Below are 26,883 nucleotides of genomic sequence, written 5' to 3' on the forward strand. Positions count from 1 at the left end.
ACTTCAATTTATGAATTTTGGGAGGGACATAATTCAGCCCATAATACTAGTACAGACACTTCATGAAAGGGTTATAAATAGTTCATAAGAGCATGACAAAAATAGGGCAGAGGGAAACTCATCAGAGAGTTATGGGGCCATTAGCTGAATGCGTCATGTCACTCCAGTCCCATGTCCCTCAGGAGGATGGGAGACTAGGGTCCGAAGAAGCCTTAACAATGTTCTCCCTGAGTTGCAGGGAGGTGAATTCCCAGAGAATGGAGCTGCTTGAGGTAAGACATGGTAGGATATGGTGTAGATCCCATCCCTGGGGAGAAATTCAGGGGAAGTCTCCTAAGTGTGAGCTTCAAACAGATTCAGTGAAATGAGCTCAAAGGCTGAGGTTAGATATCCCACATGGGGTCCTCATAAACCAATTCATGCTGCTGTCCTCCATGCTCTTTTGAAAGAGACATGAAAATAGAAAAATGAATAGATGATCAACACCAGTCATTAAAGAGATGCAAATTAAAACCATAATAAAACATTACTACGATTCATATGAATGACTAAAATTAAAAATATTGACAATATCAATTGTAAAGAAACTGCAGTTCTCATATACTGCTAATATAATTATAAAATGGTGAATCACTTTGAAAAACTGGCAATTTCTTCAAAAGTTAAATATACATCTACCAATGAATGTAGTGATTGCATTCAAAGCTATTTACCCATTGGAAATGAACATATATGTCCTCATAAAGATTTTTACATAGCAACTTTATTTATAATAGCAAAAACCTAAAAACTACCAAAATACCCATTAATAGGTAAATGAATAAACATGACATAACTACATAATATAAAGATAAGATGAAATGCCTGTAAATAATGGAAAGTAATAAATTGCTACACACAGCAACATCGATGAATCTCAGAATCATCATGCAGAGTGAAGAAAGTCATAAGCAAAAGAATACATATGATTCTACTTATATAAAATTCTAGAAAATGCAAACTATACTGACAAAAAGCAGGTCAGTGGTTGCCCGGGCATTGAGTAAAAGGAGGTACGGACTAGAAAAGGGCACGGAAAATGCTGGGGTGATAGAAATATTCTGGGTCATCATTGTTTACATCTGACAAAACTCATAATATTAGACACTTAAAATGTATGCATTTAACTATACATAAATTATAATTCAGGATGAGCTTGGTGGCTCATGTCTGTAATCCCAGCACTTTGGTAGGCTGAGGTGGGCGGATCACCTGAGGTCAGGAGTTCAACACCAGCCTGACCAACATGGAGAAATCCTGTCTCTACTAAAAAATACAAAATTAGCCTGCTTACTACTAAAATGTCTTTCATCAAGGTCACAAATAACTTCTATGTTTCCAAATACACTGTATTATTTTTCTACTTTCACTAGTCTCTGTTAGACACATTCCACATCTCTGGCTACTAAAAATACACTTTTTTCCTCCTCATTTTTCACTGTCTTGCTTTTATTATGATAACATGCTTCTGTTTTCATTTTACCTTGCAGAGTTGGCTTTCCTAGTCCCTTTTACTCAGTCACTCTTCTTGACCCAAGGTCTGCATATTAGATATTCTTGAGGCTGTTCCTGGGTCCTTTTCTTTTCTCCATCTACTCTTTCTCCATTGTCTTTCAGAACCTAGCACAATGCCTGATACTCATAGTTAATATTAGTCAACAAAAAGAAGTAAATAAAGTAGTAAAAATGCAAGCTCAGAATGCATCAGTATCAATACACTATTATGAGTCAAGGTGTGAAAAAAAATATTCAAGAATTTAATAATGACACTTTAAATCAGGCAGATGGCTACAAAGTAAATTTATTTCTCCATCTCTTCATTCTAAAAATAATTTCGGATAGCATACTCAAATCAAATATATCACTTATTTATTCAAATTCCTGTTTATGATTTCTTTTATGTTACAGATTACAACAGACATCAAATAAGTGGCAAAGCTAATGATTTGAGACAGATTTGGTTATCTCCAGAGCCTACATACAAAATAATGATTTGAATATTTCTAGAGAAAAATAGAATTTATGGTTTACATTCCTTAAAAACTCAGTTTATTTGTCTGTATTGTTTAAATTAGCTATGTTTTCTTTGAGAAGTAAATCAGAAAACCTATGACTTCAAAAAATGTTTTTAACATGATGTCTAATTCTCAACAATCCTAAAGAAGCTGGACAATAATATTTTAAATTTATGCATACACGATAGTTGTGCTTCTTTAAAATATGCCTAATAGTCACCATAGTAACAGATGCAGAGTCTCCTCTATGTGCCTCCTGGTGTTATCAATGTGAATAACAGCACAATGTTAGAGTCATAGAAAGGCAAACAACAAATTCATAGCAGCACATCATAAGATTAGTTTTAATAACTGCAGTGTGTTTAATTGACATTTAAATCTACAAAATATTAATATATATTATTATACAATGATACAGAAAATATTTTCTTTTGTATTTATAAAATATTAATATTAATGTAAATATAATTTGCATATGTATACAAGAATAGACAGATCCATCAATCAATATCCCTCTAAAATACTCTATGGAGTTCAAACAATGTAGCCTTGTTCCTGCAGGACCACCAGCACAGATCAAAACAGAAACTGGCCACTGACATAACTCATATTTTTATGAAAGCATATTGACTAAAGACAATATAAAAACCCTAAATTGTTAAACACTAGAAAATCTTTCTTCCTTAAGAGCTTCCTTCCATTCTTCTTTCTTAGAATCCGTATTCTTTTCCCTGCACCCATACAAGTTTTTATTTGTTTCCTGGTTTTAAATATCTTTTAATACTTTGAGAGTTATCTGTACTCTCCGTTTGGCCAGAAATGTCTTTAAGGTTCAAGTAATATGATCTTTAGCAATTATCTTTCTGCAAATAAAAAATATGAGAGAATATTTAGGTAGAAAACAATAATTGCATATTGAATTAGAAGATGTTGGAAATGGATGACATCTTGAAATCAACCAGGGTGAATTTCATTTTTGCAGTGATAGAAACCAAGGACCGGAAAAGTTATTGTTCTTCTTCTTCTTCTTTTTTTTCTGCATTCTTTTTCTTCTTTCTTCTTCCTTTTGTTAAAGTCATATATCTATTTGGGGTAGATCTCTGAATATCTGCTGGTGAGCATTTTCCAGAGTACCATGGCGTTCATTGTTTTGAACCAACAATTGGTATGATTTAAACATTGTTTGAACTTTCAAAATTAAATTACTAATGAAAACTCAATCCCACTTTAAAAAATATGGGCTGGTTTTCCCTATGAAGCTTTCTGCCTGATCAATTCATGAGGGACATTTAAATGGAGTAGTGGTTAAAAACTCCATACTGTGTCAGCTGCAAATATGTCATTTCTGCATATAAAACGTATCAAATGAAACTTATTACGGGATAAGAAGAATATCATCATAAGCAATATTTTATATCATGCTAAATAGAACAAATGTTTATGAGCTTGAAAAGTCATTAAGTATATTTTATCTGAGCTCATTAATGTAGTTTTTACTACTCTGCAATGAATTTATTTATTTATTCTGTAGAATAAAATATCAATATATTAAAGTAATGAATTATTGTCAGATAGGAAAAGAAAAGGTGGCATGCTTGGTTCATCTCATAGCAGTTTCTTTATTTTTTTGACATCAACTCAGAGCTGAAGTCTAATTTCATAGTAAAAGTAATTTCCCAAAGCACATGAAATATAAACTAAATTGTCATTTAACTAATTTACTTAAGATATGAATATTCATAAAGTGCAACACTTCATATCCCATGTGAGCTTGGTGGCTCTTAAAATTTCTTCTGTCCAGGCAGGATAAATTATTTAGTCGGCAATTACTTAGAGACCGTATTCACACACAAATACACATTTTAAACTGTAGAATGCAAACTTCAAAAATAAAAAAAATATATATTTGACATCATATTTTCAAAACATGAAGAAGATACTTTCATAGAAATTATTTTCCAAAATGATGACATCTTGGCTATGACAGATTGGTTACTAAAGAGACAGAGACTTGTGAAACATCTGCTATGTAAGATTTCTCTATCAAAAAGAATTAACTCTATTTAAATCAGTCAGACAATATGAGTATGGGCTGTTTGCCAATTCTGAGAAATAATCTTATAATATTGGAATAAATATTAACACTATATTTATGAAAATGGCAAACACAGCATTGCTTCCATTTTGGAAAGTACCTACTTGGTCCACTTTTCAATTCACCCAAAAAATAGAGTTATATGCATAATTTTCACCTAGGTGTGAGCTTAGAGGTTCAGTCTGTTTTCCATAATTTAGAGCTTCCTTTTACAAGATTCCCCAACTTTGACTGACAGCCAAGCAAGAAAATGAACTCCACATGGCTCTAGTCACTCTAATTATGTCAGATGTAGCTGCCCTTCCTTCTATTTTTCTTCCATGACGATCTAGCATGGGTGTATCTGCATTTTGGTGACTTACTATTTTTGTTAATTTCACTCAACAAATAATTAAAGTGTGTGTTAAACATGGAGCACCACGTATACAGTATCTGACATTGGAGTGAGGAGGAGGAGGAGGAGAGATGGTTAGCAGGCTAAAACAAAAAGAGGAAAGAAAAATTTCTGCTGATAAAGATTTTATAATCAATCTCATGGAGGTGTATCAGTAAAACTACAAAATATAACCATAATATTGGGCAGTGAGGTTAAGGATAGGCATACAAAGTTTTTAAAAGGATAAGAAACACACATCCTGGTATTGTAGTTAGTGATGGCCGAAAAAAAAGGATGGGTTATAGAAAAACCCTTCTTTGTTAAGTAAGAATAATTATTTAGTATTATATTGATTTTAATACACCAATCGCTTATAAAATTTCCCATGTAATGAAAATGGCTTTTTGAGAAGAAAAAAGAAATGATTAAATTTCTTCTTACATTGAATGTGAGCTATCTGAATTTCAGAAATGTTAAAGCAGAAAAAAAGTTTATGTCCTAATAAAAAAATATAATTACACAATCCATTACATGTTCTGCATGTTTAAAACACACAGGCTATTGTGCCAAAGGCTTCACATACTTTTTCTCTTTCAATTCTTACAGTATCTGAAGTAGATTCTGTTATTATCAGTTTATAGTTATGGTGGGTCTCATGCCAGGAATATGATTGCTGGTATATGTTTCTCAGTTAGGTAAGTGGCCAAGATGTTAGCTTACATTTCTGACTCCAGTGTGTGGATCCTGACTGGGAGTCTACACTGCCTCCAAATACTAGTCAAACACACTCTGTTACATGAGGCAGAGTGATGTAATGATCAATGCGTTAACACACAAGCTAAAAACCTAGCTCTGCCACTTACCACTTGCATGGTCTTGGATGAAAGTCTTAGCCCTAAGTATCTTACCTTCCTCTATAAAACTGTCATGATTTTATAATATCTGTCTCATATGTTTGTTGTGAGAATAAAGCAGTGAATATACATGAAGTCCTTAGGACAGTACCTGGCACATGGGAAGACTTAGCAATTATTAGATAAGTACAATATGTTAAGTGCTAGGTAAAAGAATATAAATAAAATGCAAAATAGGGCTGGACACAATGGCTCACACCTGTAATTCCACACTTAGGGAGGCCAAGGCAGGCAGATCACTTGAGGCCAGGAGTTTGAGACCAACCTGGCCAACATGGTGAAATGAACCTCATCTCTACTGAAAATACAAAAACTAGCTGGTGTGGTGGCATAGGCCTGTAATCCCAGCAACTCTGGTAGCTGAGGCACAGGAATCACTTGAATGCAGAGGCAGAGGTTGCAGTCAGCAAGCCCAGGTCACACCACTGCACTCCAGCCCAGGTGACAGAGCCAAACTTTAAAATAATAAAAACAGCAAAATAGAATAGACTCATATAATATACTGGTTTATGCATCCTTGTTAAAGGAGCATAGGAAAAGATGCAAAGACTAAGTATAATCATGTAAGTTGTAGCGTGTCAGGAAACTACAAGACACTCAGAGAGTGTGAGATTTGGGCACTTAGGAAGAACAGATCATTGCTAGAAATATAGATTTTATTCCCTAGGCAAAGGAAGAGTGAATACTTTGGAGGACAGGATCCTGATTAGGTTTTTGTTTTAACTAGATCAAGCTGATAATCTGATGACAGTTTGGAGAAACACAGAAATAGCCTAGGTAGAAAATAGCTGGGAGGCCTTTGTATAAGCAATAGATCAGGGGAGAAGGTAGGGTTTATACTTAATGTGGGAAAAAGCAAATGAAGATTGATTGGTCGTGTAAAAATAAGCGAGGGAAAGGGTGAGGGCAGCAGTTATGCATTTTTACTTCCACTGTAACTTCTTGGGCTCAACAGCTTGCATGCATGTTTCCGACAAATAGCTATTTTGATAAAGTCCATGATACTCTCAAGGTTAGTAGTAACAAAACTGCCTTCCCCTTACACTCTCATCTACACCAAGAAAATAGCCAGTCATCGCACTAACTTTGCTTTTTTCTGCTATTGTCCTTCAGAAACGTATTTGAATACGCCTTTTGTGTTTCCTTCATTATAAGTTGTCAGAACCAGCAACAGTTTAATGGTGATTTTATGGCAAGGTTTTATTGCTAAGAAAGGGCACCATATAATCATTTTTCCTTCACATGGTTTCAGAAGATTAATTTTTCATTTCCAGACCCACTAAAAAAGGTACTCAATCAAGATACACTACTGCGACGTTTTCATTGACCGAACAACTGTTTCCTGTATGTTTGGGGTAGTGTTCTTTTGATATCAGACAAAATCAGTATAATTTATTTTTTGTGGTTAGCAATAGAATTTTAAGTTACATATTTATGACTAGAGTTGTGTGGAGTCATAAAATAAACACCAAATGCTTAATATAAATGTGTGCTTAATAAGTTTGAAATGTGTTTTTTAAGACATGGTGTATTTATCACTTGCTAGATGACATGCGGTAAGGCAAACATGTTGCTTAAAAGTACCAGTTCTAAAACCAGTGATCTGAATTCCAAAGCTGGCTTCAATATGTATAAACTGTGTGACCTTGGGTAAGTTACAAAACCTCTCTGTGACTCAGTTTTTCATCTTAAAAATGGGAAACTCTATTAATATCTACTAATTTATCAATTGTTTAATATGCAGTGCAGGATTCCCTTTCTAGAGTACTTCATTGTGGATATTTCAGTAAAAAAAGATAAAAATGTGACAGTTCCGTAAGATATAAAGTGAAAGTAGGCAGGCTACAATATTCCCAGATTAGGCAGTGGTTAACTTGTATACCAAACAAAATAGATTCTGAAAAATGAGAAATTTCTTCCCCTTAGCAGGGTTAGGCATGCTGGGTGTGAGTGTATACAGTGATAATAATCTTCTGATAGAAATCCAGTTAATCAGAAAGAAAGAATATTATGAAGTGCATTGACTTCCTAAAGTACTGTTTTTACTGATGCATAGTAGGTCATAATTTGCCTCAATAAAAATGAATAATTGGAGCTATGGCAATTAGCTGTGTCCACATTTTTCTATTTAGTTTTATGTGTGTTTTAAAAGCTATTTATGAAGGAAAGAAATGTAAAGAATTTTTTCCACTTGCTGTCCAGTGGGACGAAAATGGCACCATAGGGTCTTTTCATAGGGTACAATCCCTCCAGATACAAATGGAATGTATCTATGGAATTAGAATTTCAATTGAAGACTTTTGCTTGCCTGAGGGCTTAACAAGTCACTCGTCCATTCATGCAGCACTCCTTGTGCTTTGAATAACTCCAACTAATCTAAAATACCTTTGTAAAATTGTCAATGGAGATGCAAATTTGCCTCACCATGCCACTTAAAAAACTCGTGGCCCAAGTATTTTCAATTGGAAACATGTGGAAGGCTGTCTAAAGGAATTATACAAATAAGAGAGGTCTAGATTCTGACATCTATCGATAATCATAAATTGATTCTTCAAAGGGAGTAACTGGAAAAACAGTGTATTTCTTCCTAGCCGTGATTCTTCAACTCGGTAGCAATCGTGAGTAGGAAAAGAGGAATGATAATTCATTCCCTTTGTCCTCAAAGACAAGGAGATAGATTCTTTGAAATAGCTGCCCACAGATGGTCTAGGCTTAGGCACTGGCTGGATGACTAACTTTGGCCAGGATAAACAGGATACTCCTGCTAGCCCACGCCTTGGGTGGGCTTCAACCCCGAGGTTAGCTGCCCGAGGCCTTACTCACTAATACATTATTAAAAAAAGGTTTTCATTTTATTTAGGCTGTCCAGCGAGATAGCTGTGTAATGCATTAGTGTTCTTGAACACCTCAGATTAAGCATAGGGGAAGACATTTAGTCATTGTGAAGAAAATTTAGAAGAGACATATAAGAAAGCTTCAGGTAAGATGTTTTTGTCCAAAGTCCAGGGCTTAAAGATGTCTAATTTGTTAAAAACAAGTGCTTTAAATAAAGAGACCCCCCCGAAGCAGGCTTTGTGTAAGCATCATGGCTGTTTATTCACCTGGGTGCAGGTGGGCTAAGGTCGAAAAGGGCGGTAGCAAAGGGCAGTGGAATAGGAGTTGGTTTTACAGGTTTGGGGTGGGCAGTGGAAAGTTACACAGTAAGATCAGTTAGTGGTGGGGGTAGGGGCAAGGAGTATACATTACCACAAGTTCAGTTACAACGGCAGGGGGGATAAGAGTAGTAAAGATGGCAGGGTGAGGTGAGGAGTATTCACACGATCATAGTAACAGTTAAGGTGGCAGGGTGGGGTGAGGGGAAGCTTATGTCAAGGGGTGGGGGGTGCGGGTGATCAGGCGAAGCAGGCAGGACTGCAGGTCTTTAGACTTTCTGTGTCTGGGCTTGCACATGAGGCCTGACGTAATTGAAAAGGAATATAAGGAGAAGACCTGGAGTTAAATATTAACTCTACCTGTCATTAATATTGTCACTCTGGAAAAATTAATGCCATCTTTACGATTGAGTTTCTCTGCACTAAGATGGGGAACCTATGACCTTCCTTAAAAGGAGAAGTTGGAAGATTAAATGAGAAAATATTAATATATCTTAATAAGTCTATAGTTCCTGGGATATAGTAGTTCCTTTTAAAATTAAATTTAAGCATAAAGAATTCTCCCCTCATTTTATTTTCCTGGGTTTGTCTTGGTATAATTATAAATTTTTTTGAGCAGCCTGCAAGAGGAAAACATGACTTTTTCCTCTCCTAATTTCTTGCTGGACAATTGAAAGAAGATTCAGATGATGAGAAAGAAAAGAAAGTGGTACAGGAGGACGAGGGAAACATAAAGGAAAAACTGTGCTGATAAAACCAAATTTTGGGAAGAGAAATTAATGCCTTAAGAGTGTTGCAAGTCTGCTTTAGAAGAAAATAAGCACTTTTATTACTACGAAGACAAAAAGGAAAGCAAGTAGTGATCATCACAATAGAAAGGGGTTCTCTTGATCTATCTTGAACTTCAAAAGCAATGGAGGATACTTTTAATGTTAGATTAGTTAAGCCATCTTTTCCTTTCTTCTAGCCAACAATACTTTTTGATGTTCACTACTAAGAAGTGGACTGAGACTATCCACTTCTTTTACAAAGGCTAGTAGCCAAGGAAAGGTCTGCATTTGAAACAACGATCACAAAGTGAAAGGCTCCTTCTCCCATGACCTTTGAAATAAGAAGGTCAGTCTCTGAGAAAGGAGGGTCTGTAGCTGTGTCTTGACCTCTTTACTGTGATTTGTCACAATGGGGACAACAGCCTTCATACCCTACATATGATTTCGAGAGAGAGAAAAATGACATCTCATTGACTCTAAAATATGGCCAAACATACTGTTGCTGTCCACATTTTTAAGGGATAAAAATTGCTCTCCAGACTGTTTCACATTCCACTGATGTGACTCAATAGAACAGTATGAGTTGACCATCTGCTCTTGGCTAATAACAATATTATTTCCTTAGTGTTTATATACAATTATATACAATAGCTTAGTGTTTATATACAGTTATATACAATAGCTATTTCTTTTTACCTTGACACTCCACTTAGGACTGCACTTTGCCTCTTCTGAGGGTGTTAGCATGATACCAACCAAATATTAAAAAGTAAAATATGAACACCTGCACCTATTGAAGACCTGGGGATTTATTTAGTTTCCTTGAATTCAGTGAAATTCCTGATACTTGCCTTAGCCAGTGATTTCCAAGCTCTCTTCCCCTCTTCTCTTCGATCACCATTAGAACTTGTTTTTCAAACCATGACAATAACAGATACAAGAGGACTGCTCTAGTTAAACAAGTTTAGAAAGAAGCACCTGTTCATCATCTCTCTTGCCAGCCACCAAGACATCTCTGATATGAGCTAGGAAACTTGTGCTAGTAATTTATTATCACAGGAGCACACTGCAGAAGAAAAAGTCTTGCCATCATTATCTATAACAGCTCAGATAATTTCTAAAGCAGCAGGGGGATCAAGACAGAATCTTGTGGCAATTTCTCACGTAAGGAAAAGGAAACTGAGGGGCAGAGAGGATTTCTAGATCAAGGTTGTACTGTTAATTAGTGGTAAAGCCAGGCTAAGTCCCTGACCTCCTATGTCCCAGTGAAATGATCTTTTGTTGTGGTGGTTCAAAGGTCACCAGGGCTTCCCTTTCTTTAGGGCTGTTTCTGGCTAGTTACTCCCTCTGAGTTCTGAGTCAGACAAAACACTTCTAAGATTTGGGAAAAATCTAGGCATACTAAGCCATGATTTCAATAAGGAAATAGCAGCTTTACTTCAATGAGAAAGGCCACAGAGAGCCAACTGAAGTCCACTTCTCTAGGCCACACATCTGTAACTCTCTATCCTCCAAAACCACACCTCAGAAAAGTCAGAGTGACAAAGTGTATCTTCTCCTTTTAGAGCAGAGCCTCAGCAAAACCCTCTACCCTCAGCCACAGCCGGTAAACCTTTCTCAGGTTAGTAGTTGATACATGGGGAAGTAAAAGGTAACTGATGCTAGAAGAATAAAGCACAAGAAAAAGTGTCTCATTTCTTGGTAGGAAAAACAGGGCATTGATATGTATTCGCATAACCTGGAGATAGCAAGGTCGTATTTCTTGAGATAAGATAGTTGGAAAAGTGGAGAGAGAAAAGGATGACTCTAAGACAGACTACTGACTTCATTTCTTTATTTCTTTTTTTCCTAACACAGTTCTTATTCCTGCTGTGGTCTGTGGGCATTTACTTTGCTTACTAATGATATCCCCAGTCCTGCCTTTTATAAATGAATGTGTGCTTTTTACTTGTTAACCATTCTCAAAACAATGAGTATTTAGGTAGAACAAAGCTTTCTGAACTTCAGGAATTGATGCTCATTTATCTGCCACTAATATACTGAAAAGTTCTAAGAAAAGTCTTAAAATAATTTTGCACATATGCACTTGTGTGTTAGGCTCAAAACACAAGAAGAAAGGGCAAGAAAACTTAGATTTTTTTTCGTGGCAAAAATAGGTCCCCATGGTTCCCAACCCTTTGGGTGTTAAGTGACTAAAGGAGTAGTTTCCTTTAAAATCTTATTTCATGTAAAAAAAACTTAGTAGTGACACCCCCCTCCCCCAAATTATCATTGTTAACCACCAAATACATTCTTTAATAAGAATTCGTAGGTACTCTTCATGCATGCAGCAGGAATGGGGCACTCCTTCTTAAGATTTAAGAAAACATGAAAACCACAAAGAATGTTTGAAATTATTTTCTCTTAGTTGGTTGAACAGATGCCTTTCATCAAGGAAAATGCCTTTGGCCAAAACAAAGCCATATTCATTCAAAATATATTGTTTAGTAATTGCACGGACTCTGGATTATATAAAATTTACTTTCAATGGAAGGATTTCATTTTTCAAGAAAAGGTTAGCTAGCAGGAAGACAGGCAGAGAATAAAGTGTTAAAAGAATCAACTATGTCAAAGGCAAGAGCAGTTCAAGAAATGACAATGCAAGTGCATTGAAAGGAAATTGGCCAATGTGGATGTGATTTTGCCTAGGGGTCATTCAGGAACACCTGGTTGACTTTATTTATAAGGTGATTGTCAAATCAATCTGTAGAATATGGATGAGGCGAAAGGCAGAGATAGAGTATTATTCTAAATCATCTGTAACTTTTCAAATACAACCATCGCGCTGAAATTCCAGGGAGAATATAAGTGACTCCAATAAAGAAACCTGTCAGTCAGTCAAGAGTGTTTATTTATTATCCCCTATGCCAGCCACTATTCTAGCCAATATGAAATGATACAAAATAAAGAGTAGTCATCACCTTTCTAATCTCCCGAGAGCAAATGGATTACATTTGCACACACACACACACACACACACACACACCATCTATGTGGGTGGTCAGGAAACTCAACTATATGGGCATGTAACAACTTCATTTAGAAAAATGCTGATTTGAAAACTAAAGTTATAAAATTAGAAAAAACTGGAGAATAATGAATTCTATTATTAATAGATTATAATGGATTTATAAGGCATGTCTTTTATTTAAGTCCCATTATGTTATTAAAGTTGGGAATAATCCTTTCACCCTCATAAATTTACAAAGTATTTTTGGAATATATTATGCAACTATGGAGTCACACTGGTGTTGAGGAGCTGCTAACTCCAATAAAATACCGTTCTTGAATATAAAAAACTTGTGTCCATTAAATTGTACATTCCTTAAAGTCAGAGATCAGGCCTCATTTGCCTTTAATGCATATTTAGTACTCTGCAGATAGAAGTGGTAAAGGGATAAGAATGAATGAATGAGCCAGGTGGGTGAAATTTTCAATGAATGAGACAGGTGGGTGAAGTTTTCAAAAGAGATAAAACAAGAGGACTAGGATATTCCAAGCAGAAAGGTCTGGTTGGTTGTCCCCAGTCGGTTTCTGAGTATAGAAAGAGGGCTCGGCGTTTTCATCACCACTGAGGGAGGATCAGCTCCTGGTTTGGTCCATTAAGAATGTGTCCTTGCCCAAATGCCACTCCTTAGTTTTAGGGACGTTGCTATTTTGGTTTTCTTTTCCAGCCCAAGTGTCCTTGATGGTTGAATTGTTTGCATCGACTTTTTATTCCACAAGAAGTTGGGTGATACTGCCGATTTGCCTGCTGTGGCACTTGCTTGATATATGCTGTTTTCATTTGGATTATTACTCAAAATAGCTTCGTTTTAAAATTCAATTTTCTGACTCTCTGCTTGTGCCTTCAACACATTCACTATGATTTTCTGCTTCTCCACAAAGAAAGCATGTTGGATCCTGTCACAGACACATTTAGCACACATGGAACCACCATAAGCCCTGCTTGGCCTGTTTGTTTCATTTCAGACTACCTCATAACATAGGTCTCAAAGCACCAGCCTCTCTCTCAAACTCAGCCTCAACACAGACCACGTACAGATTTTGGTTCAACGTTGTTGGTGTAAATGTAAACAATTCTATCACTAGGGGTTCAGGGCAGCCTAGTTGTGTTAGAGGCTGTATTGCAGGAAAGTCCGAGGCTGCAGGATCATTCTGAGTCCCCTAGACACCATTCTCAGAAGAGCTTGCTGTTGGCTCAATGCTGCCCGACTACTATGTCTGCTTCACAAAGGCAGGGACTTTTGTCAGTTTTCACTGCTATGGCTCCAACTTCTAAACAGTTCTGGATATAGTAGGCATTGAATAAATATAGTACTTGTTAAATGAGTGTTATTATTTTGGCTGGCTTTACTTTTGCTTTATCCATCCTGCTTTAGGGAGCTGGAAATTGAGGAAAACCTTTGAATTCGTTTCCCTTCTCTTTTTCTGTTCTGAAACTCTGGTCAAGGGTTCTAGCAAATACCTTAGGGATTGGGGGATCCCCCTTGGAAATTAATGACAAGTCAGGCGACAGGGGGCGGGAGAAGGAGAGTTGCAGGAAGTTCTTTCCCACTTCTTGCTTCTGCAGCACCCTTCACCACCCATCCTGCTCTGTATTTGGGGTTAGGGGTGTTCCGTGGAAAGGAAAGCATGGGCCGCCTTGGCCGCGTTCCTCGCTTGGGCTATCGGGGTCTTCCCAAAGCGAGCCCCGCAGCACCCCCTGTCTGCGCAGCACCTGTTGACAGCCAGTGGGCGGCCAAGCCCGTTCCCGCAGACGCAGCCCGGGGCTGCCCCTCCCAGAGGCGCCGACCCCCGCCCGCCTCGGCCGCCCGCGGTAGAGCCTCTGAGCCTCCCCCGCCCGCCGGCCGCGCGCTCCGCCCGGGCTCGGCCCACGGCCCCCACCCCCTGTCTGCCGCCCGGCGGGGTGAAGGTAGAGAAGGGGAGGTCACAAGCCGGATCCTCCGGGCCGCCCCGGCCTTCCCTCTTCACCCCGTGCGAGACGCCGCGCCGCGCCCCGAGGTCAGCGCGGAGCCCGAGGCGTGGGGGAGGGGACGGGGAATGACTGGAGCCCCGCGGTGACGCCGAGTGGCCGAATTGCCCCAGGCTTTGAGGAACGGGGGACGCGCACGAACAAGGTGAACTTTGGTCACGGAAAACTCAAGCCCGGTACCGGAATCCGTGCTGCGGCGCTCGGGATCCGGCGCCGACTGCGCGCGGGGCTGGGGAGCGGGAGCCCCGCGGCCTCCCACCGCCCGCGCCCCGGTCGGCCTCCGCCCGGAGCCCCCCCGACCCCGCTCCAGCGCCCCGGCCCTTGGGACCCGCCGCGGCGCCCCCGCCTTGTTTCTTCCCCCTCCCCTCCGGGGGTAGGGGGTGGGGCGGAGGAGCGGGGCGCCCGGAGGGCCGCATCTATTGGCAGCTTTGTTATTGATCAGAAACTGCTCGCCGCAGACTTTGCTTCCAGTCTGGCTGCGCGCGACCCTTGAGTTTTCGCCTCTGTCCCGTCCCCCGAACTGACAGGTGCTCCCAGCTACTTGCTGGTGACTCCTCGCTGCTCCCCCGTGTCCCCACCCCCTCATTCCTCCCTCGCCTTCACCCCCACCCCCACCACTTCGCCACAGCTCAGGATTTGTTTAAACCTTGGGAAACTGGTTCAGGTCCAGGTTTTGCTTTGATCCTTTTCAAAAACTGGAGACACAGAAGAGGGCTCTAGGAAAAAGTTTTGGATGGGATTATGTGGAAACTACCCTGCGATTCTCTGCTGCCAGAGCAGGCTCGGCGCTTCCACCCCAGTGCAGCCTTCCCCTGGCGGTGGTGAAAGAGACTCGGGAGTCGCAGCTTCCCAAGTGCCCGCCGTGAGTGAGCTCTCGCCCCAGTCAGCCAAATGCTCCTCCTCGGGCTTCTCCTGCTGACATCTGCCCTGGTCGGCCAGAGACTGGGGACTCAGGCGGAATCCAGCCTGAGTAGTAAATTCCAGTTCTCCAGCAATAAGGAACAGAACGGTGAGTCCTTCCCTCATTCTCCCCTGCTCGCTTCTCGCTGTGTGCGTGAACGTTGGCATTGTGCGTTGGTGTGTGATGTACACTAGACTGCGAAGGTATCTTTGGTCTCTCCACGCAAATGCGCGCTGCGTTCGTCGGCATGGACTGTTGAAGGTTAAGTGTAGTTTGCAAATTCGGAAGCTGCCACAAAGCTCAAAGAGGGCAACGTGAGTGCCACTGCAGCCTCAGTTGGAGTGAGGACATTCTGGGAGCGATTGTGAACGTCAGTCCAAATGCACATTGCAGGTTCGCTCATTGGCAGAGTTAGAAGTTCAAGAACTGCCTCTAAAAACGAATCCAAAATGAATGAGTCTTGGCATGTTTGACTTTACTCAGATTTGGGGAGGGTGAGGGCAGGAGGGTCGGTCAGGAAATGTATCAGCCGCATTAATTGAAGCACTCTAGGTCGAAGTCATCAATTAATCAATAGGTAGATAGGAAATATAGAGGCCAAGAGGCTGTGTGGTCGTTTTTAGAGGAATTAAAAAATGTTTTTCTCTTGCGTTCTCTCTCTCTCTCTCTGTCTCCCCTTCCCCCGCCCCATATATATATGTTTTAAACTTGCCTTTGTACTCAAGTCCTTACTGTTCTGGTGGTGTGTTTTTGCATGTGTTGGTGAATGACTGCTATTTTGTTTGTGCTGGAAACGACTTAATCCTGCATAGGAAATGAGAATTACTTTCAGCTTTCAAGTGTACCTGAAATGTTTGGAAAACTCTCAGATGCAAGTTCCCTTGGGCTGGGATTGCACAGAGCTGGAGAAAGGCTCCTTTCATAAAGCCAGGGCAGCTTCAGGGTGTGTAATTTGCTTAGCCTCTGAACCCATATGATTTACATCATTCAATTTCTAAACTCTTTTTATCTTCATCTACCATTATGAAGTCATTTTTGAGAATACTTTGTAAATAGAAATTTTATACTGCACATGAAACCACAATGTTAATGTAGGCTGTCTAAAATTGGAATATTTAACGCCCTGTTTACAAGTGGTGCCTCTTACTGTTGTTTGAAAAGGAATATACATGTTTTTACTGCTTTGTATATCATCTATTCAGAATGCAAGGATTCTGTCACTTCATTAACCATGCCAAATGAACACAAGTGGCATACCTACAAAATCCGAATGGAGTGTCCTATAGTTTTAAGTCACAGAGATTTTTTTTCCTTTTCATATTGGCGCGTTTCAAGGCTTCAACTTTGACTTTATACTCTAAGTGTTCATGTTTAAGAAAGCACAGAAAGTTCTAGGGTATGAAAATAGATAAAGATTCTGGGGACTTTTGCAGACATTATTTGTATTTGTTGTTGTGCAGCAAGACACAGTATCACATTTATCTGCCAATATTAGTGTGGTGCTTCTTACAGCTTGCTAACATGATGGCGCATGGCACCTGCAGGCTCCTGGAGCTGCTGATCAAAGGGCAGCCTAGGGATCTATCTCTAATCACAGGAGCTGCAGAGGACTGAGGGAAAGCGATCAAAGGAGCCACAGCACCAGCTGTACCCGTGCAGGAAACAGATCAGACTAATCTTTGCTCTTTCTCATGTAAAATAAATGTCCCGTTCAAAATATTGCTTCTTACTAGACAAGGTCCTCCATAATGACAGCAATGCACAGTATTCCTGGCTTCCTGGCTTCTGCTTTTTATTGTTCTTGTCTCATATCATTTCTCCTATTGCCTTGTCTTATCAAGCCTATCTTGGCATCTCCCTGAATCTCTTTGCTAACCTGTGCTTCTCTTGTTCCTTTCCTTGTAGTTCTCCCTCGGCTCCACATGCTATCGTCACTTTTTAAGGGACCCAGAGCTGTCAGGCAGCATGTGGTCATGGGCCACTTTACCCAAGTAGGTTCACTCAGGAGAGATGAGTTCATTAAGCCAGGCCACACATATTCTGTTGCCATCTGAGGCTGGGCCATTTCCATTCCTAAGATGCATGATGCTAAAAATAGCCACTTGTTTCCTATTCTGAGGGCAGAGGATTGGCCTATGTTTGGGGGATGGTCTGTGTTAAGGATGGCAGCAGGAAGTAACTAGAAGTAGAGGAACTACTCACTTCGTAGTTTTTAGCCCAAGGAGAAGTGGCACTGGCCAGCACTAGGGGGCAATATAGAGCTATTTTCCTGCACATGCTCAGGTTGATTTTTATACATGAGAGTTTCAAGATTTGAGGATAACAGGTGGGTGCTAAAGAAGATTCCCCTGGAATGTAACCAGATTTGCTAGAGCTACTACTGTTACCATTACTACCACTACTACTACTTTTTTTTTGACTTTCAAATTTTCCATTATGTGGGTAATATTTTGCTCTTATACTGAATTATGATTGATTGCTGATTGCCCTACTGCTGTCTCAATTTTGACAGTTGTACAATCCTGTAAATACATACCCTCCTTTACAATACCACGTAGAAAATCCCATTGGCCCAGATCCCATTTACCCAGTTGGTGCATTGCATCATTTTGTGAAAAGTCTTCTAAGTGCTATGAAATGTCCAAATTGATGTATTATGACTCCAGGAGCTCATTCCTGTCTCCAAGAACCCCTCCTCATGATACTCTATTTTCTTGAGTATGCTAAAGTCCCCAGTGGTGTTTACTCAATCAGGTCCCTCACACTGTTCAGTTTTAATATCAACTTGGTGTCCCAAGAGGAAGTAGAATTGGAAATTGATTGCTATAGCCAATGCTGCATACATGGATTTAGGCTGAATCATGTGGTCGTGGTTCAAAATTAGTTTTGAAGGGTTAGTGTTATTTACACTATTGTTAGGTATCGGTTTTTGACCTACCATTGGATTGCAATTCTTGCCACTTTTACTGTACAGTTCCATCCTCTAATATTATAAGTTGACTTCATGTACTGTACTTAATTTTTAACCTTACCTCTGACCCTGTCTCACATATGAAAACAAGAGTCTTCAGATTTAACTTGATGAAAGAGGTAAAATGTAACATTGACTTGCTTGGCGGGTGTCTGGTCTGTATACTTGCTATTCGACCATGGTGAAGAATATTCATATTTTGTGCACACTGGTTTTAGATGAGAACATCTATTGTGGAATGATTAAGTTCTGGAATGGTGCATCTGAATTGTAGCAGAAGGAGTCATAAATATTCAGAAACAAAACAAAACTTATTTTGTCCGTTGCCTGCAGCGCAAAGACATGTCAGTGACAAAGTTGTTGGAGGAACGGCTCTTGTACCTGTGTTGTTTGTGAGAGATTTTAGTTTACTCCTAGATCGGGCGCATGCTTCTTATTTTTTCTCATTTTCTTTAACCATTCTGAATTTAGATTTGGAATACGCCGCGATTCGCTAGGGATGGGCTTATGAACATCAGTTATTGTATGTGTTCTTTTTCTCAGGGGCTTTTGTGGCACGCGGAGCAATTTACTTTGGTCTGCTGGTAATGCCCTTTTGCCTGTGTTTTGCATTCATGGATTTTCCGTCTCTTTTATCAGTGCCAGCTTTCTCTTCCTACTGCCAATGCACCTGTATCTAACAAAATGTAAATTAAAAATGGGAAATTAAAAAATGTGTGCAGTCCCCTCACCACCGTTTTTAGGTGGCAGCTTCAAATCTCTATTTTATCAAAAACAGATAACCACAATATTTAGAACAGTGTCTAAGAGCAAATAGGCTCCAACTGCAGACTAAAGGGACTTTCCTGTAAGTTTCCCTATAAGTTTGATTGCGTGAACTTTGTGACATTTATTTTTGTTGTTTAAAGGCTTTTTTTACCAAAAACAGAAAAAAACTTCCTCCTGGTTCTCTGCTGTTTGAGATAGTTGAGGAAGTTGAATGAGTAGAGTGCCATTGTGTAATGATGAATTTTGTCTTTTCACAGTAGGCGATTGAAAAGCCCTATTATATGGACATTGTTCTTCCATGTCAACTGTAATCACAGATATTGGATGAATGATATACTTTGCTTTTACCAATAAAAGGAGTTTAGAAAGTGCAAAGGTTTGTAGGAAGCCTCAAGGATTAATGTATCATTTGTTAAATAATTGTAAATAGAGTATGGGATTCAACACTAAACTCATCCCAGTGCTACCATCTCAGCTCTGTCTCGGGCAGTGAAATCTTAGCTTTTTCTACTCTTATTTCGCCGTTCCCAAAAGTTATTTTTTAAATATCTTCTGTGTATTAGCTTCTACTTCATGTTGGTTTTCAATCTTTAGACTGGTAAGATTCTAAGTTTTATCTATAAACTTTTGCACCTTCTGGAGAAAAAAAATTCTAATGATAAGTTGATATGTTAAATAAGTAGCAATGAATCAAGACCTTCATAATGCTCATAGCAAAAAAAAAAAAAGTTTTCAAGACTGATGAAATATTTGCTGTAGTTTTCTCTATTTGTATCAACCAAAATGGTAGAAGTCATAAAGTCCTTTCATTTACTTACTCTGATTTTTCTATGTAACTCTATGTAATCTCTGTATAACTTGTTTATTAAGCAATCTCTGTTGCTTCTTGGCCTTTTAGTTAAGATTAGCTGTAAACAAATCTGTATGTTGTATTATTTTTCACCACTACTGCCTCCAGGTATGATTTTATTTTCCAAACCTTCCTTTATTTTGTATCACCTAAGGGGACATCTAATGTTTGATAATTATTTAGTATGCACCAGTGTTAGTTACCATACTGATTACCAAAATGTTGAAATGTTGAAATATTCTCAGTGAGTTGGGAAGGGACTAGTGCAACTCCTCTAGGGAGAAGTTGTGAATGGACCAACGATGTGAAGCAGAAACTCCAATGCCTGGTACTGCTCACGGCCTCTAAGATACTTCCGTAACCCTGTTGGCCTGTGTCGGGATCAATCAATGTTCCTGCCATACTGATTGTTAAGCCTTTTGAAACTTTGAGCTGTGGACAATTTGGTTCATATTGGGGTTAAACTTCTATCTTTTTTCCTCTCTGCTTGGCAGCTCAGGCCTGACCCATGACTTGAAGAACCTGGAGTAAAGAAAGGGTATGGCTTCTTTCAAGCCCCCTTCCTGCAGCTCTTTTGGTTTTAGCTCCTCAAGGGTTATGGCCTGGGGAGAGATGGGAAGGCAACATGGCACCCTCGGCATGCAGTTGCAACCCCCAGTTGTTCCCCTGCCTCTCTGGCTAACACTAACCAGCTGCTCTCGCATGAGCAGCACCTTCGCATCATCCAGATTAAGTGATTCACTTCCTCAGAGAGATCTTTTTTTCTGACCACTTAATCTAAATTAACCACCTCTCACGATCTACTCATAGTTAATTAATTAATTATGTAGTACTTAATACTCCTCGATATTCTTGTTCATTAACTCATTAATTTATTATCTACCAGTATCCCTCACCCTACCATAAAATCTAAGTCCTTGAGAGCGTGGACCTTGTTTGAAATGCTTCCTATAGGACCTCCAGCATCTGAGACAGGTATGGCAGAGAGCATGCCCGGTGAATATCTGTTGAAAGGTTATGGATGTAGTTAGTGTCTTATTAAAGACAGACTATGCTGTTAACCCTAACAACAGGCCATCTTTAAGATATCTTTTTGGACTTGAAACTTGCGCACTATTTGACTTCTTAAATAGGAAGAGAAGTTTGTTCATGTATTGGTAGTGTTGGGTTGTGCCTATCAGAGTACCACATTTTACTCTTGGTAAAGATACATGTTACCAAGTGAGCAGGTACCAGGCAAATGGATAGGTTTCCAAGAACTGGTTACTCTTTCAAAAGTATAATTGCTGTGCATAGCCTTGTATTTTCTGAAGATGGGGACTGTGGTGTGATACAGACCAAGGGCTCTTGAAAATGTGGCATAGATGACAAGCCCCCAGAATCTGTGTGCTTTCCATATGTTGCCTGTGGCTCAAGGATAACTTGCACAGAACTCAGCAACATGTGTGGTAGGAGGAATGTTAGCGCTGGAAAGATCCCAGAAGCTTATCCTCACTGATGTGCAGATTGAGGCCTGGAGAGCAGACTTTACCTTGTCAAGGTCACTCGAGAGCCACTATTAAACTGCTAACATGGTGATGTATTTTTCTTTATGTGAGAACCAATTAGGCAAATGGAATCCTGGTTTCAAAATTCAGATACTTTTCATAAAAGCATTTCTTTATTATGTTAGTGGATTGCATGCTTTTCAGATTGGAAGATAACGTAGGAATTTATTTCTTCTGAAATATTTACAGGAACAATAAGGAAAATAATCTCATAATAATTACATTAATCAAATGGAACAGCTAATATATACATATGTACGTGTATATACATATGTGTGTGTGTGTATATATATATATACACACACACACACACACACACACACACATATATAGTGATACTTCTGTTTGTGTAGGCATCTGAACATTGGCAAGTAACTGGAAATACTACCTTTATAATGGTTACCATTATGTTAGAACTGTACTTTAAGCAGGTATATAGATGAATGATGCTTATCTTAATATTTCGCTTTATTCAATGATAGTTATGAAGAATATGGCTGACATTGGCATGCTCAGTTCCACAAGGAAAACTTTTGGTAATAATTTTAGCATTTAGCAGGATGTCTCAATGGTAAAAGTACCATAAAAATGAATAAATAAGCATGTTTAGTGAACACCAGAAAGTATAACCTATTATTTTTTGAAGTAGATTTAATGAATGACCCAAAGTTTTATTTACACTGTATTCTATGGATATTCTGTTCAGAAGTTCTAGGTTTTTTTTTTTTTTTTTTACGTTCAAGACTGTCAGAAAATAAATTCATGGCTTGCCTAAAATATTATTATTAATTTACATTTTTAAACTTTTTGTTTGCAAAGTTCTCAAATCTGAAAACAAAGTGAAATAAAATTATAAAGAGGAACTATAATAACTACATTTATAATTAAAGCCAAGTTGCTGTACGTGATATTTTTGGTAGCATCAGCTAATTTTTCTTTTACCTTATGGGAATGCATTTTAACTACAGTTTAATTTTATTTGTCATCAGATTTCTCCTTAGAATGCATGTCCTTCTTTAAGCCACTCTTTCTTGTCCCTTGGTGACTGAGTAGACTCCTCTCTGGGCAGTTATTTGCCGTGTTTCCGCACCAGGCCTCTTGGCCAGGCTGGCTTCACCAAATTTGCTCTCTTGCTGTTCTGCTTAATTCCTCTTTCATTTTCAAACTCTGATTATTTTATTGTACTTAGCTTTTACCCTTTTATATATTTTTTTGATTTGTTTTGTTTTTGAGACAGGGTTTCACTCTGTCACCCAGGCTGGAGTGCAGTGGTGTGATCATAGCTCACTGTAGCCTCGACCTCCTCCGGCTCAGGTGATGCTCCCTTTTCAGCCTCCCAGGTAGCTGGGACTACAGGCATGTGCCACCACTCCCTGCTAATATTTGTATTTATTTGTAGAAATGGGGTCTAACCATGTTGCCCAGGCTGGTCTGGAACTCCTAGGCTCAAGTGATCCTCCTACCTCAGGATTACAGAGGTGGGAAAGTGCTGGGATTACAGAGATGAGCCGTGTGCCCAGCTGGCATTTTTCCTTTAGAATAGTAATTGGGTTATGTCTTAGTCCACCGAGGTATGTATAGGGTTGTTGCTGGGGTTTGTGGGGCTGAGGCAAAGTAAGGGTCTGATTCCTTAAGGGAAATCAACGTTCTCAAACAGAACAAGTCATTAATGGTAAGTCCAAGGATGTAGATTAACATTTCTACTAGGTACACTATGTGCTGATAAACCAATAAGAACTGCCAGCAAGGACCTGGCAGCAGCAAGGTTTAGATGCATTTTGGGGGGTAGTTGGATGGGTCTAAAGGACTCTGAGTAAGCTTCTAGTATTGCATTGCTTGATAATGACTACCCAGGAGTGACTGTCAGGTACCACATTGTCCTCAGTGTTTGCAGAGAGCACACAGTTTTTAAACTCTCCTTGAGATGTTAGGAAAAACACCAGGGCTTCCCCGGCTAAGTAGCTTAGCTAAGGTCCCACAGCTGGTAGGTATTTGGACCTTGGTCTGACTCCAAGCCAGGACTCAGAGCCACGTGCCTCTTCCTCCATAAGTTACACGGTCTAACGTCTTATTAGAACATTGTTTTCATTCAGCAAATATTTATGAGCATCTGCTCTTTGCTAAGCTTTGCCCTAGGTGCTGCGTATGCAGAGAAGAAGCAGCAGCAGCAGCCCCCGCCCTTGAGAAACTTGGTCAGAGGATGGCAGATCCTGCCTTTGACTTCACAGTCTATTAGTTTTGTGCTCAAAGTGCTATGGGACCACAGTGCTTTATTTCACTTCAAATATCCTCTATTGATTTACTAAGTGGTTATTTTTGTCTAGAACGGAAGTTGAAGGAGAAAAGCTCCCACAGAGGAGGTGATGTGTTTTGAAGCAGGTCTGAGAGGGGAAAAGGAGAGAAGGCTGAGGAAACAGCCTAAGGAAGAGAAAAGAGGCATGAAGAGGCATATCCTGGGTGGGAGACAAGAAGCATCGAGAATGTCGAGAGCGAGGAGAAGCTAGAAAAGGTGTGGAAAGGTGTCCTGGACTTACGCATTCAAAGACCCTGATGCTGCGCGTACTTCCTGCAAGGTTGGCAGTTAACAAACGGAACAAAAGGAAAAGCCTTCATGTTTAAGATTCCATCAAAACCCTTTCTATTCAGTTACTTTATCGGCAGGCAGGCAGTGGCAGAGTTCTGCTTTGGTGTGTGCAGATAACTGCTTGTTGCTGGTGTGTTTTTCAGTCATCAGGCATGCTTGGCAGTGGTGAACAGGTTAGAAGGGCAGGCTGCGCAGCCTCAGTTCCCATCTCATGAGCCTGTGTCCACACTACTCTGTGTTGCCTTCTTTATGTAAACAAAGAGCTATTCTCACACTTCATTCACAAAACGGATGGCATGAAGAATGAGACTGGGTAAAGGATCAATAATTGGGACAGAAGGGAGGCAGCTTCGAGGACACTGAATTAAAGTCTCGAAGCTGTTACATCACAGGCAAAGAAAACAGGTTTAACACTTTTAGGAGGAAAAGATCTCAAGTGTGTGGAAAATGAGTTCCTATGAGGTTACTTTTCATTGAGTATCTGCATCACTTTCCACTGACGTTCATTGTGATCCCATGTATGTAAATGCTGGAAAGATTTTGTGATATTTCAGCATTTGAAATGACTGAATTCTCTTGGTGAATGTACTATATTGATGCCATGCCATTTTTTGAAGCTATGCTGTTTACATTCTAGGAAATCCCTGTTCACGAGTGGATACTATTTTAAGCATTTCAGTGTTTGCATGATAGAGATATACTTCTGTGTTTAAATGTGCCTAGTTGGCCATTGCACCTGCCCTTTGAGTCACTACAGAGATCAGAAACCATTAACAACACAAGTTGGGCTAACGTGGTACTAATCTCCTGTTGTTTCTGGCAGTTATTTTGCAGCGTATTTAAAAGGACATCTGTCTTTTAAGTAGTCATAATTATTTATCTTTTTTCTTCTTCTGAGGAATAAATCACAGCTTGTTTCCCATAATGCCATATATATATTCATAGTCTAGGGTGATTAGAAATGCAAATTGAGAGTCAGTAAAGCTTTATAATTTATTTTCCTATGGTAGCAGATGATATTTAAAATCAGTGTGCTAAGAAGAAACATTTGCTTCAAGTGTGAGTAAGATGTGAACAAATGAGAAGAAAGGAGTATTCATTTCTCTTACTGGAATTTTCTTAATGGGTCCGGGAAAAGGGGGAAACCTGCAGTGTTCATTTCTGATTTACTGTACTTTAAACCTGAGATCTAATGACATGCAGGTTTAAATTACAGTAAAGAACATAGGAAAAACACAGTAACGATTAGTGTTTTCGGATTGCTTTATGGAAGCATACTAATGACTCTTTCTTACTAGAGTGTGATTTGCCTTTGGATTATCCATTAAAGGGATGGACAAAATTTAGGTGAATTTCTTATAGTAGTTGGTAGTTTTGTGAATACCATAAAAACAAGGGAAAAAGTTGGATACAACTGCTATGAAAAGCATAGATCTGTACCTCCATAGCCTGAGGTGGGTGTCCTGGAGGCAGACCTCTGCTGGAAATATTTTGATGTTGTAGATAATAAAAACCATTACGGGATGCTTTATTTTCAATGGGCAGTGACATTTCTACAACTCTGCATATTGTTGTTGACTTTACTTTTATTTCTAAACGAAAGTACACTACTTCTGGAGCTCTACATGAAAAAGAACACACACACACACACACACACACACACACACACACGTATATATCTGTATCTATAAAATTGCATCTAAAGCTATAAAAACACTAGTGTGCTATGGGGTCTAGTCTCTTATATTGTAGCGGCAATGAATTTTCATGTAGAGCTCCAGAAATAATGTACTTTTGTTTAGGAATAAAAGTAAAGTCAGTTTTCTTTATCCAGCCTGTCATTGATGGGCATTTGGGTTGGTTCCGAGTCTCTGCCGTTGTAAAGAGTACAGCAATAAACATACGTGTGTATGTGTCTTTATAGTAGAACGATTTATAATCCTTTGGGTATATACGCAGTAATGGGATTGCTGGGTCAAGTGGAATTTCTATTTCTTGGTCCTTGAGGAATCGCCACACTGTCTTCCACAATGGTTGAACTAATTTACACTCACACCAACAGTGTAAAAGCATTCCTATTTCTCCACATCCTCTCCAGCATCTGTTGTGTCCAGATTTTTTAATGATCACCATTCTAACTGGCACATATACACCATGGAATACTATGCAACCATAAAAAAGGATGAGTTCATGTCCTTTGCAGGAACATGGATGAAGCTGGAACCCATCATTCTCAGCAAACTGACAAAAGAACAGAAAACCAAACATCACATCTTCTCACTCATAAGAGGGTGTTGAACAATGAGAACACATGGACACAGGGAGGGGAACATCACATATCGGAGCCTGTTGTGGCAGTGAGGGGCCTAGTGGAGGGATACCAGGGGTTGGGGGGATTGGGGAGGGATAACATTAGGAGAAATACCTAATGTAGATGGCCAGGGGATGTATGCAGCAAACCACCATGGCGTGTGTATACCTATGTAACAGTTCTACACGATCTGCACATGTAACCCAGAACTTACATTATGATAAAAAAAAAAGTAAAGTCAGTAACAAAATGCATAGTGGTAGAGATATCCCAACTTTTTATATATAACACTTATATATATAAAATGAGTTCAACTGTATCTTTGCATTGTGTTAGTCACTGTGGTCCAAACTGTCTGTTTCTAGAAAAAGCAGCAATAAAAAAATAGCAGGCAATTTTCCAGGTCAGAATCTGGCTAGGCTATTGAGAGATACTGAGCCAAGATACCTACTTGATAAATACTAACCCTTTAAAAAGTGTTTTTTATTTGTGTTTTCTTGAGAATATTAGCAGCCTTGAGGTTTTAAGCCACCGTAACAAAGAAAAAATTAGGACTCAAATCATCTCATTCTTATT

At 39.3% G+C, this 26,883-nt stretch overlaps 1 protein-coding gene across 2 annotated transcripts in view; it reads left to right on the plus strand.

Moving 5' to 3' along the window:
• The first annotated feature begins 14,234 nt into the window (after positions 1-14,234).
• The window catches only part of PDGFC (platelet derived growth factor C), a 212,763-nt gene continuing 200,114 nt past the window's right edge, over positions 14,235-26,883 (plus strand). For both annotated transcript variants that reach the window (XM_017526031.2, XM_017526030.2), the window contains exon 1: positions 14,235-15,384. Coding sequence is in view for 1 of the 2 variants with exons in the window: in XM_017526030.2 (XP_017381519.1) it covers positions 15,267-15,384 (118 nt within the window). In the remaining variant the exon portion in view is untranslated. The remainder of the gene's footprint in view (positions 15,385-26,883) is intronic.

Source organism: Cebus imitator, unplaced genomic scaffold, assembly GCF_001604975.1.
Source record: "Cebus imitator isolate Cc_AM_T3 unplaced genomic scaffold, Cebus_imitator-1.0 Scaffold40, whole genome shotgun sequence".
Classification (NCBI taxonomy): Eukaryota; Metazoa; Chordata; class Mammalia; order Primates; family Cebidae; genus Cebus; species Cebus imitator.